Here is an 18,009-nt window from a genome sequence, read left to right on the forward strand (position 1 = left end):
CTGACTCCCCGTTTCCAGTAGCGAGAGAGAGACATCCACTGAAGGACAACCACTAGTGAACAAACAATACACGGACAAGGAAAAAGCACTGACAACAAGATGTTTGAAATCAGCCGAACACTCAATGCTGCTTTGTTGAGCAATGAGGTAAAGAAATTGGATTTGATTGTCTTTTGCCACCTCACTTTGTTCAGTGTATGTGTTGCCAGCCATTCTGTCTTGTGTAACGTTATGTGTATGTACGTGCTTGCTCATGCTGTGTGACATAGATGCCTAGCAGAGGGTTGGATGAGGAAAAGGACGGAGCCTAGCTCTGTTGGGATTGTAAAAAAAATCTACTCATTCCTGCTCACAGTAGCACACAGAACGCCGAGCGGCCGCTCTTTCTTTGTGCGTGTGTGTGTGTGTGTGATACCGCTGCTTCATTTCCTCATTACCCAACGCAAGATGGTTTTTACTGCTGAACTTGCATGAAAGAATCGCCCATGTGGGGCTAGAAATGTGTGTAATCGTGTGTGTCAGAGCGAGCGTGAGCGTGAGCACACAACTGCCTATCATTCTAGCACTCTCTTCTCTCTCTTTCTCCGTATTCCTACTTCAATCTCTCCCCTCACGTCCTCTGTCCCTTTGCCATTCTATCTCCCCGCCCCCCCCCCCCCCCCCCCCCCCTCTCCCCCCCACCCCACCCCTCTGTCTGTGTGCGAACGTGCACCCTGTGAGCAGCATCTCAAGATGATGGTGAGGTACCCCCAGCACTCGGGACTAGCCCCTGCTGACGTCTCCATCCGTGAGATGCGGTCGCTGCTTTTTCCCAGGCGTCTCCCATCCACCCAGATGGGGTCCAGGTCACTGTTGGTAAGAGGACAGGTGGAAATCTATTTGTATCTCTTGCAAACGAATGAAAGTATGAAAGAAAGACGTTAAGGAGGGTGAAGTACATGCTAAATCCAGTAAAGCCTGGGAACTGAATTAGCAGCGGTTCATGGTGCGTCCTCGTGGATGCTGTGTCCTCCTCCTCTGCCCCAGCTAGTCACTTAGCTTGGGAGGGGTGGAGGTTTGTGAAGTCTGAACTGTTGTTCAGGTCCACTTTGTGCAACAGTGACAGGATATGAGTGTAAAAGTTTATGTGTGTATGTGTGTGTGTGTGTGTGTATGTGTAAAAAAGCAGCCTAATAAGGCCACAGTATAAAATATAAAGGCATGCATTATTTCAATTGAGAAACATCTTGATTTGACAGCAGCTTCTTGATTGTGGACAGCTACACAAGCTTTAAAATGTCCCCCGAATGTCTCTACTACCTGCTGCGTAGTACAGAAATGGAACGGACAGGCAAAGGGACAGAGAAAAAAAACTGAATGTTGACTTTTGAGATTCTTTAGTCCTTCTAGCATATTTGAAAAAATGGCTTGTTGCACTGTAAGAAAAAACGAAACGAAGCACACCCACAAGCTTTCATTTTCGCCCGATATTTCTCGCTCCGTGGTCCTTTAATGGCTATTTACTCCGAGGGCCGAATGAAATGAAACAGCTGAAGGTGAGCCGATATACGCTGATAAAGCCCCATTTTAGAAGTAATGTAGAAATAGATGATGTTATTGTGTAATTTTTTCGAAGGGAGCAGGGTAGTGAACTCATTCATTCCCTCAGCTCCTGTGGCATGCTGGTCCGTGGGCTGCTAATGTAGAGTGCAGTTAGATGAGAATGAAAAGCATGGGAAAGCCCTCAGTGGAAAGCGCCGAGAGAAAAGCCCTGACTTGGTGCATTAAATCGACATGAAACTGTGGGTGTCTAATCTGCAGTGGGTTCTCATTCTTCCTCCAGCCAGACAGGCTCGGCTTCCCAGCCTAGAGCGTCTCCTAAAAATTTCAGAAATCTTTGTAATGCTGATAGCACAGAGGGGCTGCCGCCAAACTGTACGGCAGGGGAAAAATGGGGAAAATGCCTGTCATGCCAGAGTGGGATTTACCACCAGATCCTCATGCTTAAATCCGAACAACGTTGCACGAGGACATTTGCACAGTTGACAAATTTGAGCGCTAAATTCATTCGTCCAGGAAAGGCTATCCAATAGCAAGCTGGTCATTGTTAAACTGAAGGTAACATGATAAATTCCTGACAAGCTCATGAAATATGGCTACCTGTAGTGAAGGTATGATGAAAAATTAAACACCCAAGAGAGCATACAGGAAATAGCACAAAGGTTTTTTTTTTTTTTTTTTTGAGCATCAGCACATATTGATTTTAAGTAGATTTTCTGGTATATATTCGTATGGAGGAAACTCATTCTTTAATGGAACACAAATGCGATCCCCTTGTGTGGAACGTGGTGATCTCAGCTTGAAATGTTCATACATGAGCTGGGTATATAAGAATATATAAAATGTGTATTAGATTGTAATTAACCAGGTTAAAGCTGAGCATCATTTGAGTGATTAATGGTGCCTTCATTAACCGAGGCTAGATCATTTGCATACATTAGAAGATTGCACTACAAAAAAAAAAAAAAAAGGAAAAGGGCCTTATATCTGGAAAGGGTTAGCAAATGGAGTCTTTTTTTTTCCCTTTAACCGAGGAAGCGAGCATGTTATTGTAATTCTGCCGGGGGAACTGCACTGCAGTCAGGGGTGTTTACAACATTGCGCAGCTTCTAAGTGACCGGAATATTTCCAATTCATTACCATTGCAAACCTAACATGCTGCTTTCGTTGTCATTGTGGTTGCTTTGTTCGATCGTGTATCGCGCAAAATAGAAGTACAATTCATAGGTGGTTGCCTCCAGATGTTCAGTGGTACATCCAAATGGGGGGTTCGGGGATACGCTAAACAGTAAACTTAGGAAAATGATTATGCACAAAGCGTATTTTTTTATTGTTGTGTCACTGCAGTTTATTAATGCAGCTATTACATGGAATAAGCTCAAGGAATCACCCACCAAACCTATTCTACCATAGCTATTGTGACGCTGGAGCCTCAGGCGATATTGACAGCATCGAGGAATTAGTCTGTTCACCTTCGTGAGGTTCTGAGGGGAACCAGAAACATCTGAAATGATGTCCGGCCAGCTGCAGAAATGTAATAAGGTCTGTAGCAGGACCCAGTCACACATGGCCACCGAGGGGGCTCCTAACAACAGTACCGACTCAGCAAACAGCATGGAGGACTGCGGGGAGGGTGGAGCCAACATTCGCAGCCAATGCGGTTTAATCAGCAAATGAAAACGTACCGACCACCCCCCCACCCCAACGTAACATGGAGGCACGTGAGGCACACGAGCTTCGTAAGTCTCTTCTCGATCTGATGTCTGAGGAGGAAGACAGACCGCTGCTCATTTCGACAAAGCGGATGATTAGCACTGCCCTACAGCTGTTGTTTTTCACACAACACGCAACTTTGATTTGTCATTTCATTTTCAACCATTCCAGCAATGGCATTAACCAAAAAAAAAAAAAAAAAAAACAGCAGAAACTCATCAAAAGCCTTGAAGAAACAAACAGGGACATGTGGCGAAGGAGACGAGAGCTTAGGGCGAAGAGAGGGGAGTTTTGTCAGGATTGGCGTGTGCCTGCCGCTACTCCAGAGACTGCAAGGGTCATCTCTATTCCACAACAATGATTAGCTCCCTCCATCTGCCGCTCCGAGACAACTCCTCCTTTCCTGATTGCCATGTTTCTCCGGTTAATGCACCCCCAGGAAATTAGTTCATTTGTGCTGCGCAGCCCCCTTCGCCAGGCTGCTCCACGAACAGGTGCAGCATTCTGCTCGGCACAAAGGCGCTGCAAGCGTGCCGTTTCAGAGAGAACGTGCAGCGGAGCCTGTTGGGAGGCTCATCAGTTGCAGCGGGTAGAAATGCATATCTGTGCAATAGCAAGCCCTTGTCCAATGTGCTGAAGGAAGGGACGTTTATTTTTAGGTTGTAATGGGCCGTACAGGACTGCGGCTGTGAATGTTCGGGCGGTCCGCTGAGGTGTAAAGGACTGACAGCTTTCCGTTTTTAGACCAATTTTTCACCAACGTGTTCTGCATCAGTCAATTCAGATCTATGAGGCATTTCACCGTGGACTGGCCAGGTTTACAGCTAAATGAAAGCGGTGGGTCTGATTAGGGCCCGAAAAATAGAAATCTAACAGCTTCTTCTCGGAACCTCGCTCCATAATCTATGGCTGTGGTAATGCTCTTTGGCAGAGCTTCTTTCAATTTGGGGGGAAATGCACATGAAAGTACTATTTATCCAACAGGTCAATCAACGGTCACCATTCAAACGCTGACCGTTTTACTTTTCTCGGAAGGAGCGTGTGTGTGTGCGTGTGTGTGTAAATCCATAACTGTGCAGTATTACTCTATTCACTAACACACAGGTGTATTAATGTCAGTTTTTTCATAGTGTATATTCAATAATAACAAAATACTAAAACTACAACAACAAACTAGTGTGGAATTTACCACTCCAGTTACTGACAGACTTTCAAAGTTGAGCCACCAATTAAAAATAAAAGGCGCGCTCTGGAACTTAAGAAAATGTCATAAAGGCAAAACAATGCAATCCTGAAAATGAAAATGTCTAACTTCACATTCATCACCTTCATCAGAGCAACAGATGTCCCTTGTAGCATTAAGACAAAAACAAACCAAAAAGAAACCAATTTTTATAGCCTGTAGAAAACCTCTTGGTTGCTATTTAAATGTTTGTGTGTGCGTGATCGCGTGGCTTCGTTATAGTGACGCGTTCTTCTGTGTATCTCTGTAAGGCCCGTCTGAGTTCCGCCGGGAGACTTCCGCGCCGAGCGGCGCAGCTGCATCCAGCCAGGGGAGGAGCCAGTAGGAGCCCGGGCCGGACACGGCCCCTCGGCTCCCTGAGTCGGGGGTGGGCAGGTGGCCGTCTCCCTCCTCTCGGTACGGCTCGCCCTTCGGGGAGTCCTCCTCGGTGCGGCCATGGCTAACAGCAGCCGGGAGCAGGCACGCGACCGCCGAGTGAACCGCAAGTTTCAGCCAAATGGTTTAGAGCGATAGTTCAAGCGTTACATTGGCACTACGCTTTAGTCACAGCAGCTTTTTTTTTCCATGTCTCCAGCCTTTGACTGTATTTGTAGCACCGGTACTAAAGTGGGCATTGCGAACCCTGGGCAAGGCCTGATCCCAGAAGAAGGTCAGACAGCTGATGCAGGTACTCTCAACTGGAAGTAACAAACCGTAATTCCCCATGCTGAGGGTTGAACTGGGAGGCTCACGAAGCAGCACATTGATTCAGCCGCCACCGTTTGCGTGTGTGTGTGCGTGTGTGTGTGACTGTGTGCAAGCATGACAGGGGTTTATTCATCATCCAGGGCCTGGAACGTTTGTCTGAGATTGTGGCACACTATAAAATGAACAACTGAACGGTGAGATTGGTGAACGCCAGTGGAGCTTTGTTTGCTGAAATGATAGGCCTCGCTTTTTGCCAGCAGAGAACACAGTGGCTGGGCACAGAGTGTAATACCAATGCAGTGCAATTACCGTTAGGAATCCTTTTGACGTTGTAGAATACATTTTGTAGGTGAAGCATTGTAATGACATCGTTGCAGCTTTTTAAAAATATTTTTCCACCAGGGGTATAAGTACATGTTTACATTTGTGCTTTTTTTTTTTCCACCCTTTTTGCTTCAGGAACGGATCATAATTTGCACTACAACAGCATTTTCACTTCTTGGTAAACAGGCAAATTATTCCATGATAATATTTGTCATTGTTCTGTATCCATTTACAATTGTTCTCGAGTAATTAGAAACTGGAACACCACTTAATTAAATAAATAAATAGTGCAGCTTAAATGCCTGAAAGCACAGTTTACTGTTGTCTGCGCTGGAGCTAAAATGAATGCTTTTGTTAATTAGAGGGAGACTGCAAAATGGCACCGACCACAATGACTCGGTGTGGCTCTACACACTTGAAGGTCCTGCCGAAACACACACACACACACACATTCGGGCACAAAGGAAGCATTAGCTGGAATGAGCTCCACTGGCCATTTTAGCAGCACCGTAATCCTGCACGGTATTACACGTGAATTCAGATAGATAGACAGGCGGATAGACAGATAGACAGATCGATCGATAGATATACAGATGTACTGATATGGATACGTGTTTTACATGTGCATTTCAAAACTCATCACGTACGACACCAAATTACAGCAACCCATTAGACACATGAAAGCCATGGAACCACACCTACTATATTAGGATCCTAATCATCTGTCAGTACAGGGCGGACATCTCTGAGGTGTGTTGGGGGTGGGCGGGGTGGTCCCGCCTTTTGCTAAAATGATGAATGTTGCCAACGCCTGAGTGATGGGCTGTGCCCGAAACCTGACGTGTTGACGAACAACACTGTTTCCCCGAATTGATAGTTTCTTACCGGGCGCATTTTATTGATTCGCTAATTGTTTGGGGGAGAAGCGGGCCGGCTGTCATGAATAAATGATATATGTTTAGCGCGTGTGACTGAGAAAGACTGCTGCACCACAGTGCTACTACCTCAGAGGGAGATGCGCCGATCCTCTTCCAAGCTCAGAAGAGCAAGCGTAGCGTCCCCACTAGTTTTCAAATGCATTAATAATTCATCCCATCTAACAGCGTTCACTTTTAAATGGGCTGGCAGGATGCCTGTCAAGACATCAATAGTGAGTTTCTAAAATAATGCAATTTAAAGTTGAAGAAACTGTATTTTACGAATGGCAATCAATCCTACGAGGTGGCCTTCTCCTCCCGTCTCTCTCGCTCTCTCTACCTATCGCCTTTGTCTTGCCACTCCGTCTTCTGTTCCGTCATTCCCTGTGCATGCTGGGGCAACTACCCAGGTTGCCAGGATATTTTTGTTGGGGGCCTGGAAATATTGTGCGGTGCATTACACAACAGCGACTTTGCTCTGACCAGAACACAGAGACACAAAGTAATGGAGTGTCCGTCTGCAGATGGCCAGGAACATAGGAGAGGCAGAAAATGAAAAATGAGAGGAACGACATCTTCGCAGATTACCCCTGAGATGAGAGCGGGCAGAAGGACATGGCAAAATAACACTCTAAATAATTTTAAAATGGTACATTTTTCAGTGTACTACTGACAAGGATTTTTTTGCCACATAACTTTAAAAAAAAAAAAAACCTACATGGTGAGGCTGCTGGTTAAAAAACCTGCCATTCTGGCATTCTGCAAGTACATCAGTCCCGAAAGCAAACAGCAACCCACACTACAACCTTGCAGTAAAAACGAACAGCTACAAGGTTGGGTAAGGGCGGCCATGCGCAAGCTCCTGGCTCTGAAGGGAAGCACTGATTAAAGCCTTGGCCAGATGGACCGCAGTGGTCATCCTCGTTGCGTGATGGTGTTCCGACTGGGATCAAATGAATCCCGGTCCACCCTGCGGCCGGCCTCCGCTTCTCCCCCACCCCTCGACAAAAAAAACAAGAGTGAGTGAGAAAGCAATGATGGGATACGAGTAACATTTCGGGCGTGCATTTCAGCGTCCTACAGGTTGTACGGGCGTCATCAGGATCACATACCCATATTCCATTTTCAAAATGAAGGATAATTTTCATCTTCAAAAGCACATTAGCAGTAATGTGGTTTTATATGCATGTAATTTTCCATGCATCAGGAAAAAAAATCCCATATGTAGCGGTAACATTTATTTATTTAATCCACTGTAGCGCAATTTAAGAAATACCCCTATAAAAATAACTGTCGTATTAATTATTCTTTTTTCCCCCCACTGATTGGATAGCTATATTTTAAATTCCTTCCGGCTCAACTGACAAGAATAGCCAGCGTTTCAAGACAGGACATGTCACGATGCAAGTTCAGATGGTCCGTCTAGATAAAATGGTTTTGGATTCAAGGGACTGACAAACGGCTGTGACAAATGTAGTGCAGTCTTGTCCTGAAGTCACCATGAAGAATTCATGTCTTGTTGAAGAGTTTCTCTTGGGTGGTGACAGGAACAGGAGTTTGAAACGGTTGTGATTCATGTCTTCTGAGGCCGAAAGACATGCATTGCGAGAAAGAGGCTTTGCTCTTGGTTCCGAAGAGGTTGATGAGGATGTAGCGTGTGGTCGTGCTCGTGATAAATAAATGCAGCGCTAAGCTAACCATGCTACAACCTGGAGGAACCAGTCTAAGCGTGTGACCTGAGCTATTTATCAAAAGTGAAGGCAAATGAACAAAAGGTTTCATTTTCTGTGTACAGAAACCTAGAAGACATGCATGATGTGCCAGTGCCTAACATGTGCTGTTATCTCAATATCATTCATGGGTGGTAGTAGCCTAGTGGGTAACACACTCGCCTATTAACCAGAAGACCCGGGTTCGAATCCCACTTACTACCATTGCGTCTCTGAGCAAGACACTTATCACTAAGTTGTTCCGGGGAGACCGTCCCTGTAACTACTGATTGTAAGTCGCTCTGGATAATGCTGACTTTCCATGCTAATCACCAAAATGGTGAGATTTGTGTGGTGGGGCGCCTTGTGAGTAATGATCAGATTGCACCAGGACCCTCAGCACGTACGTCCCAAGCCGGACCAAGCAGGTAGCAGATGACATTTCCAATCCGGTTAGTGTTCATCAAAAGAGATGTCAGAGAGGGAGGTGTGAAACGGCCTTGGGATTTACTGTTCGCCCAGACGAGGCCGAACCCCCTGGACTGAGCCGCAACCCGCTTCACTGCCAATCAGGACTAATTCGTCTCTCTGATGACCAACGCCACATCTTGGGTCAACACGTCCTCCCATCTCTTTCTTCTTCTGCTATCTAACGCCCTGCATGTAACTGAATGTAACCGCATGTGCTGTATGGACGGCCGGGTTCAGACAGTTGGCAGAAAAGTTTTTTAAAAAGGCAAAATCTTGTTAAGAGAAGGTGACGAACTAGAATTGCTTAGCACATTCTCATTGACACCCCGCCGTGTGCTGGTATCTTTAAATAAACCTGCGATTATGAAGTGGGAAAACTGCAACAAGACGCTCCGTTTTACTGTAAGCTTTCACCGCCTCTCTGATTTGAAACAATTATCATCGTGCCAGCTGCATGTTTCGACACGATTTACACAATATAAAGAAATTGCCTGTTGTTTATGACCATATAACAGGTACATGCCACAGTGGGCTCTATTACATTATTCTATTTTTCTATTTTTGTTAATATATATTACAATTACTATTGTTTCAGTCCAGTATTTGTTCTTAAACTTGTGTGCGAATCAGAAATGAGAGTGTACAGAAAGTGTGGCTAACAATGAACAATTTTTTAGTGGGAGGAGGAGCTGGTTTGGGGACAGGTTGGAGCATGCAGAGGTCAAAGCCATTATCCAAAAAAAACCTCAAAATTATCGGGCCCTGAATGGGGACCAGGGATGTTTTAATTGGACATAATCAGTGCGTCACATCAGAGGTACTTGAAAAACAATGGGTGTGAAAGGAAATCAGTGTTTTCTGCGTCTGTGTGTGTGTGTGTGTGTTTGGACATGTCAGAGCGATCGTAACATTACACCTCTCGCAGGAACTAATGGTTTTAAACAGATAGCTATTTATAAAAAAACGAAGGCTCTTGGAAAGCATATTTTTTTATTAAATATGATTATTTTTTTTGGGAAGTGCCTATTGCTTTCATTCACTGTTGTAATAGTGAGTTGTTTAATGCTCTCACCACATCATTTCAGTCGGAACACGGTCACACAAAGCATATATGTTTAATTGCTTTATGTATGTGGGAAAAAGTTAATGGGGCAGGTTTTTGATTTACTGTTCACTACAGCTTTCAGAATATGTAAAATTTACAATACAGAATGTCTGTAATTAACTTTAGTTATTAGTAAATGTACTGGGAACAAGCCTACAAATATCAAATAATGTGTAATAATGTTAGTTTTCCCTATATCACGTGTCACAGCACATTCAACATCATGTATTTTTCACTCGGACACACACATGCACACAAACCAAGAGAGAGAGAGAGAGAGAGAGAGAGAGAGAGAGAGAAAGAGAGAAACTCCCAAGTGCTCTCTGTAGTGCCAGAGCCAACAGGAACCCAAAAGTCATGCTTAGCAACTACTCCAACCAGAGCGGAAACCTCCCACCATACAAGCCCTGAAATCACAGGCCTCCATCTGCTTTCACTCCACACACACACACACACACACACACACACACACAGCCACACCAGAACACACCGCCACCAGCACTGTTCAACCAACTGCCATTTTGACATAAAAACGTCTTAACGTCCAGTAGAATCCCACTCTGGTGGATTATAGCAGGGCTTGGTTTTATAGCTGTGATGGATATAAAAAAAATATGGTCGTGCTCAGGGAATGTCATGAGCATTGAAGACAATTATGGCAAATGCAACGCAACTGAAACATCCATTATAACGGCAGGAATATTATCAGTTATTCCTCATGCTTTATTTTTACACCACATTGTAAGGCAGCTGGCTGATAACTGGGTACATTTTGATGGGGGGGGGGGGCATTTTCCACAAGTTGCTTATTTTTAATCAATCTTCTCATTCATTAATCATGGATCGCCACCTTATTAAAGTGTTTTGGCTTCATGGGTTGAATCAAAATGAACTGGGTTATTCAATACATGCCGGATATTTAGACATTATTCCGAAGACTCTCACAATACAAAAAGGGGCAATATGAGACGGAGCCTAATTCAGCCAATGATGTGCTTGTGTAAAGATCCCGCTGCTGACCGTCTGATGTAGTCTAAGGGGTCGAACCCCCGAGAATAATTACTTGCCTTTTTCCTCTTCTTAATTAAATGTCCTCTGACTGGCGCTGAGTCGTGTTTACGTCTGAACGCGGGGTGGCCGCCGCTTTAGCAGTCTCTTCTCGTCGTTCTTTAATATTTCATGGGCAGTGCTGTGGAAAAAGCTGTGCTCCTCGGGAAGGTGCGGAGGCCAGGGGTGAAGAACGGCTCGCGCCACGCTCCGAGAGCTGCTCGTAATAGTTAATTTTTGCCGCCGCTGCGGTTACAGTGCGGTCTGCGAGCGTGAAAAGCCAGGGGAAATTGCTCTGCATTCACCGGCATTTGCCAGCCCTGCAAATAGATATCAGGAATGGTGGGGTGGAGGGGGTGCAGCGGGGAGCGAGGTTCCACTGAGCCTGTAGGCCCGGTGCGGGGACGCTCGGGCTCATTGGGGCGCGGGTTAACGCCGCCCCGGAGTTTGGAGGCTGGAGAGAGAGCGGGAGGATGCTTGTTGGACAGGGCCGCTTGCTGAACTCGCACAGGAGGTTAATGGACTAACTCAAGTTAGTTTAGTCAGTGTGATGAGTGGCTCCCGCTAATTGAATAGCTCCGGTGCTTGACTGAGAGGGGCTAATAAATATATATGTTTTTTAAATCTGTGGGAGTCGTGTGATTACCTGCCCAGGCACATACATGGAGTGGGTGGATTATGCTTCGCTTGGGCTTTGCACTCTTGTGTCTCGGAGAGGGAGGACAGCCAAGGTTAGTCTGTTTCATATTTTATAGCTCTGAGGTCTCTCATGCCAGACTCAATTCTTGTCATGAGAGCCCAAGTCTCCGAGGGCCACCACAGGTCTCCGCTCGGATCGGAACAGACCTGTGGCCCAGGAGCGCGTCTGCCGCGTTACGAAATGAGACCCTTCTTGTCTTCTAATACGAGCTCGGACCCGTAGCACGCAGCACAGAACCTCGCAACCCGAACCTCGCCCAATAACGCGACGTGAAATGAGCCGCGACGAGCGCTGGGGCGGTGGCGGGAAACGCCGCCTTCATTATTGATGCCGGTCGCGTGCGCGCGTGGCGGGAAAAAAAAAAAAAAAACGTGGAGCGAACAAACAAGCAAATAAGCACATTGAGAAAAACGCGGAACGCGTTTTAATATATACATATATAAAACTGTGACGCGAGTACATATGAGTGAGGCGTGCGCGCGCCTGACGTTCCCGAGCACCGCAATAAAAAAAAAAAACATTTTTTATTTTTTTTTTTATCTTTTACCTTCATGAAAAATAAACACACACCCGACAAGGTGAAATGAACTGCGTCTCGCGAAACCGGCGGAGGCGACACTCGGCGACGGCCGGCACCGACCGCGGCGCCGCGCGCGCCCCGTACCCCTGCCGCCGACGCACGAGCGCGCCGGCCCGTCCCTTCCCCGCGCGCAGCCAATGAGATTCTACACCCGAGCGACACGGGAGCCAATAAATGGGGTGTAGAAAGGGGGGACGCGTCCACTAGCTCCCCCGTTTCCGCGAAGGTACGTCCGGGTTTTTTTTTTTTCCTGTGGGGGGGGGCGTCGTGGTTTTAATTTTTTTTATTTTTTTCCTCTTTTTTTTTTTGTATTTTTTTTTTTTCATCCTTCCCCTCCCACGCGGCCGAAGAGGAGCGCCGAGATTTATCCTCGCCGCGCCGCGTCCACAGCATCGCGCCGCTCCCGGTCTCCGTCCGGCTTTACACACGCGCCGTCGCCGGGTCGCGATAAACGAAGATAAACGACGTCTGGCTCCGTTTGACTTTTCCGCCTCTGAAACGAGAATGGTCATGGTGAGTAGCGGCGGGTTCACCGGCGTCTTTACTCCTGGACTCTTGTAATTATTTACAGTAAAGCGGGCCAGTGGGTGTCTCTCTGTGTGTGTGTGTGTGTGCAGCCTCGTTATTGTTCATGATAATAATATTGCAATAGATGCGTTATTACTGTGGACAGCTGGTGCGGAGCTTTGTAACACTTTTTGTCAAATATGTCACAATTATCACCTGTGTACAAGCGTTTATTACCATCTTCCATTTCATCACGTGCTTTTGAACTAAAAAAAAAGTGCTTTCTTAGAAAACAGGGATGTATTGATTTATTTCTTTTTTTTTTTAATGGGATCCGTCCCATCAGACGTCCATTCGTGTCTGGATGTTGTGGGAAGACGCCGGAGCGAAGGTGTTAAAATATATATATATATATATATATATATATATTGTCGTCGTCGTCGTGCGAGCGGGGTGGGCCGGGCCGGGCCGGGGAGGCGGGCAGGGGGGCTGGACGGACGGCTGCGGGAGCCTGTGAGATTGCCGCAGCTCTGACCTCACAGGCGAGGTGGGGACTGGGTGGCGCGCTGCGGAGAGAGCGGCGCTCACGCCGGAGCCCGTGCATTCTCGCCCTGCCTCTCCTCGAGGAGGAATGTCCGCCGTCCAGCACTGAGGGACCGAGAGACGCAGAGAGGGAGAAGAGGGACAGACAGGGACGCGAACACTAGCTCGGGCGGGGAGAGAGAGACAGAAGCTGCCGGCTCACAAATGGAGTGGAATGGGTTTAAAATGGTAAGGAGGCTGCAGCCATTTGTCTTTTTATCCCTTCTTCTTCTTCTTCTTCTTCTTCTTCTCCTCCTTCTTCCCTTTGCCTTCGCATTCCGTCCATCCATCTATTTTTTCCATCCCTCCGCCCCCCTCGTCTGCAGTCTCCAGGAATAGTCCCTGCGGAGCTCTGCCCTCCTCCGCCGCGCCGCGCCGCGTCTCCGTCCAGGCGGGCTGCCGCGCTCACGGCGCCGCTCCAGGCGGGGGCCGGCAAGGGGTGGTGCGCTTCCTCTCCTCCCGGCTCCGGGCGGGCGGATAAATTGTGCGTGTGCGCGGTTTTGGTGACAGGAGGTGTGTGTGTGTGTGTGTGTGTGTGTGTGTGTGTGTGTGTGTGTGTGAGGACGGGTGGAAAGGTTTCGTTTTGCTGGTGCACCTTCCCCGCCTGCATTTTAGCGGCGAGGATGCTGATGCTCCGTACAGCGCGCAGCTCTTTTTCCTTCTGGCTGCTGCAGGAGCCAAAACATTTTTTTTTTTTACGTCTCCATAAATATCTTGGTACAAATTCCTAGTTGTGTACTTATTAATAATTCATCCTTGTGCTGTCGATGTAAGAAGCCGGGGCTTCCAGATGAAGCGTGCTGCGCTGCATAGCAATTGTAGCGTGCGTGACGTGTGGAAAATTTCCCCCTTTTTCCCCGTCTCGCGTGTGTGTGTCCGTGCGTAAAAAGGAAACCAGGGTGCTGCTGTGGACATGCAAGTGTGTGTACGTGGGCGCATCCATTTTTCTTTGTGCGTTTCCCCTCCCTCTTACCTAAACGTGCTTGTGAAACGCCGGCTCTTCTGCCTCCCTGTGTGTGTGTGTGTGTGTGTGTGTGAGACCTCGAGTACACGCAAGTGTGTGTGTGTGTGTGCGTTATATAGGTGTGTCTCACTGGGCTGCGTATGTAAATGAGTATGCATGTTTGCATACATGCGTGTGCATGCATGTGTTTGTGTGTGAGAATGTGTGTGTCATAGTGTTTGTGTTTGCGTGTGTGTGTGTGTGTGTGTGTGTGTGAGAGAGAGAGAGAGAGAGTGCTAGTGTATGTGTTTGTGCGTCCATTGTTGACTAAGGGCTCAGCCTCACCGCCTCCCCCGGCTGTCACCAGGCTGGTGGGAGGCAGTGCCTGCCAGGAACCGAGTTTAACTCACTCAGCCAGGGAACAAGTGCCAAGTGACAACACTGACAAACACAACTAAAAGACAACTATATTTATACACACAAGTGGGAAAAAAAGAGCGACGCAGGGGAGGGAAAGAGGAATCGAGTGAAGAACAGCTCAGCGATGGCTGTGCCTTTAAAGATATTACGTTAAAGTTGTTACTATAATATGACACCTTTGGTTGTGTTTTATTTTTTATGGCGATGAGGAAATTCACCAGCTGTGACATGCGTCTGCATCCAAAATGCGGGATGTGGGCAGCGTTACTCATTTTTCTGAGCAAATGTTTGGCTGTATGTGTGGGCTCTCCGTGCAATCAAAATGCTAATTGAAAAGAAAGGGACAAACGCACACATTCAGAGAGACATATGCGCACACACACACACTTGCTAAAGACACACTCATGCATGAAACAAACACACCCTGCAAAAATCTACACACACGCGCACACACGCCCATGCTCAGGAGCTTTATCCTTTGTTGTCCATCTCCAAGGTTGCATATCAATGCTAATAGGCCTAAGAAGCAGGCTGGGGTGAATACTAAAAAGATTTTTTTTTTTTTCTTGCAAATCGGCCGAGTCTGGAGGAGCAGGTGGACAGGGTCAGGGCGGAGGCTGCGGGGTCTGGGGGGAGGGAGGGGTTAACACGGCCGCGCTGGGTGGGTGAGAAAAGAGCTGTGATGCGGCGTGAGGGGTCGAGTGTGATCCGGGTGGAGGAGGTGGAGAATATTCACCCCACTGAACATATATGACAGTGACATGGAAGTGTGGCGTGGCCACTGTATTTATTTAGTTATTTCTTAGTGTCCTCTAGCCACTACCAGCCATAAAAGGCCACTTTGCACTGGAGATTTGAGATTGAAATAAAGTAGAAATAAAGTAATAATCCTTTTATTTATTTAGATATATTATATTTTGAAATGTTTTCTCAGAGCAAGAAGTCACAGTAATATTATGCAAAGTATAGTGCATTGTAGAAGAACCAGTGAAAAGGCTGACAGTACTTAAATATAGATTTAGATATATATTTCATTCCGGGTTTGTTCAATAACACTGGGGCCTAGCCATGCTAGATTAATACAAAGGGTGTTTCTTTTTTAACGCACAGTAAATTAAGGCAATACTGCTTACTCATATTGCAATGGTCACATTTTTTATATTTAATTAGCCTTGACAGCAGAATTGCTTCATGTCAGTAGGCAGTAGAATTTTGTGGAAATGTAAATGCCTACAAACACTTTTAAACGTAATCACTTATAACCCAATTAATAATTTTCAGCCAGCCTTGGTTAACATATAAGGCTTTAACTTATTATTCTCAGCTATTATTCAAGACTGGGACAGACACCTAGAGACTTCTGGGAGAAAAGTGCACATCCCAAAAGTGTCAGATGAGCTTCACTCAGAGCCAGCTGCTGGAAATGAATCTCTTATAAAACTGCTCATAAAAATGGAGGTCAGGCTCAAAGTGAATATATAAACTATACCCAGAACAGTCATAACTTTCACAAGGTATAGTAGGCTGCTGCAGTTTGTTGGAGCAAGCAATTTCTTTTTTCTTTTTTAAGTAAATTTAGTCAGCTACGAGTGCAAAAGTCTCTGCAGTTTTATGGAAAGTTGATATTTTACCCTAGTATGCCTGCTTAAAAATTTACAGTTGTGATTTATATATATATGTCATCTCTTCGGTGTGTATATGAGGGGAAATATTGCCTTTCTCTCCACTGATACCTTATATGTGTTTATTGGTTTTGTGTGTGTGTGTGTGTGTGTGTGTGTGCATGTTCCAGGTTTTTTCACAATCTTAATGAGTTCTGGGTATTTTAATAAGCCAATTTAAACAATTGTTTTGATTAGAATTTTTTTTATTCCTTTTTTTGTTAAGGCTAAATATAAATGAATATAAAGGAGACATTTTAAATGTTAATAGGATTCCACCGCTTTTCCTCTCATTTATTTATTCAGTCCCGGCTCCATAAGCTGAAACTGAGAGATTCTGCTGTGTGTGGGGAACTGGCTTGACAAACGCAAGCCTAATTCCTTTGGCGGAAATTCAAAGTGCCAGAGACAGACGATAATCAGCTGGAATTACTTAACATGCACAACCTGGTTGCGAATAGAGGGCCACGATTCCTCTGGCTGCTCTCTAGCTGCTTTTAAAGGGAAATATTTCCTGCCTGAAACAGAAGGAACGTGACCAGGCAGGAGAAGGACTGGTGATGGAAGACTGATGCGCGGCTCCGTTTTGTCATTAGACCCAGCCCGCTGGTGTTAAAGGACATTTCAAGGTCGCTCAGTCATACCAGGGGTCGTTTTGCTCCGCCCCTCCCGAGCCATGAAACATTCATGTAGTCTGTCGCGGGATGAATTATACATAATGCACGCCACGCAATGTGTGACAAAGCGACACTGCGGGCTGGATGCTAGCAAAAGGCATTACAGGGGAAATGAAAAATGTTGCGGAGTATTTCATCGCACTGCGCCTGTCTCATCAAATCCCAGAGAAATAAGTACGAGGTGTGAGGAGCGTGTTCTCCTTCCCGTCGGCTCGGGGAGGAGACAAAGAGAGGCAGAGCGGGAGAAAGAGCAGAAGCGAGAATGATGAAAGACGGGGTGACAGGAAGCTAATGTCAGAGGCAGAAGGTGCATTCAGACTATCAATGGTTCGGTCGACCGAGGGGTAAAAGGTCATGGCTGTATAATGGGGGAAGCCTGGTGAGTCACGGTGACGTCCGTGGCTCCGAGCAATGAGAGCGGTAAATATGTGGCAGTGGGACAACTCACAACATTAGCCCTGTTTGAAAACAGCTAAGCGCTTGTTTTTCGCTGCACCGCTAGCCTTAGCAATGTTGTGATTGCAAAAATAGCCAACTAGTCATAGGGCCTGATGCGTTCCTTTATTGTCGTTCCTTATGTTTCCATGCAACACACATCATGGAGCATCTAGCATCATTCACTCATAACCTGAAACATATATATATGTGTGTGTGTGTGTGTGTGTGTGTGTGTGTATATATATATATATATATTCGTTGGTGTGTATGAACACACTCATCGATGTGCATTGTCTCTCAATAAGAAGATTAAGCTCCATTTCAGCATTCTCCTCCATCATGAAAATAGCCCTATATATTCCGACGCGCACTATACGAACGCATACGGGCCCCTATGGGCATTTTCAATTACGCTGTGCCCTAGCGGTGGAAGATTAATCTCCTGCTTTGAATGCACGCCACATTTCGCGGCTTAGTTGATGTTCCAGGGGCAATGAAGCCACATAACGCTTTTTTTCGTATAGCTTGTTTGTTTAATATCCGGTACAGATTTCAGCCTGACGACCACAGAGACACACGTCAACCATTTCATGGCTCGAAATGTTATGTGCAGTCTGCTTCAAGTTAGTTAAATCACTCAAATGGACTTTATCAAGTTTCATTTGCGCTAACAGGAACATAGTATGTCTCCTGGAGGATTAGGATTGTCCTTGGAGCAAGAACATTGCTCCAAAGGCATCTGTACC

General features: G+C 46.2%; 1 protein-coding gene across 7 annotated transcripts in view; it reads left to right on the plus strand.

The window, feature by feature from the left end:
* Nucleotides 1-18,009, plus strand: part of elavl4 (ELAV like neuron-specific RNA binding protein 4) — a 60,653-nt gene continuing 42,644 nt past the window's right edge. For 4 of the 7 annotated variants that reach the window (XM_029000378.1, XM_029000380.1, XM_029000379.1 and 1 more), the window contains exon 1: nt 728-855. In XM_029000378.1, the coding sequence (XP_028856211.1) occupies nt 733-855 (123 nt within the window). In that variant the 5' untranslated portion in view covers nt 728-732. Of the gene's footprint in view, nt 148-727; nt 856-12,385; nt 12,549-13,111; nt 13,314-18,009 lie in introns of those variants that run through there. The other 3 variants (XM_029000382.1, XM_029000384.1, XM_029000383.1) reach the window with 3 other exon arrangements.

Source organism: Denticeps clupeoides, chromosome 13 (genome assembly GCF_900700375.1).
Source record: "Denticeps clupeoides chromosome 13, fDenClu1.1, whole genome shotgun sequence".
Classification (NCBI taxonomy): Eukaryota; Metazoa; Chordata; class Actinopteri; order Clupeiformes; family Denticipitidae; genus Denticeps; species Denticeps clupeoides.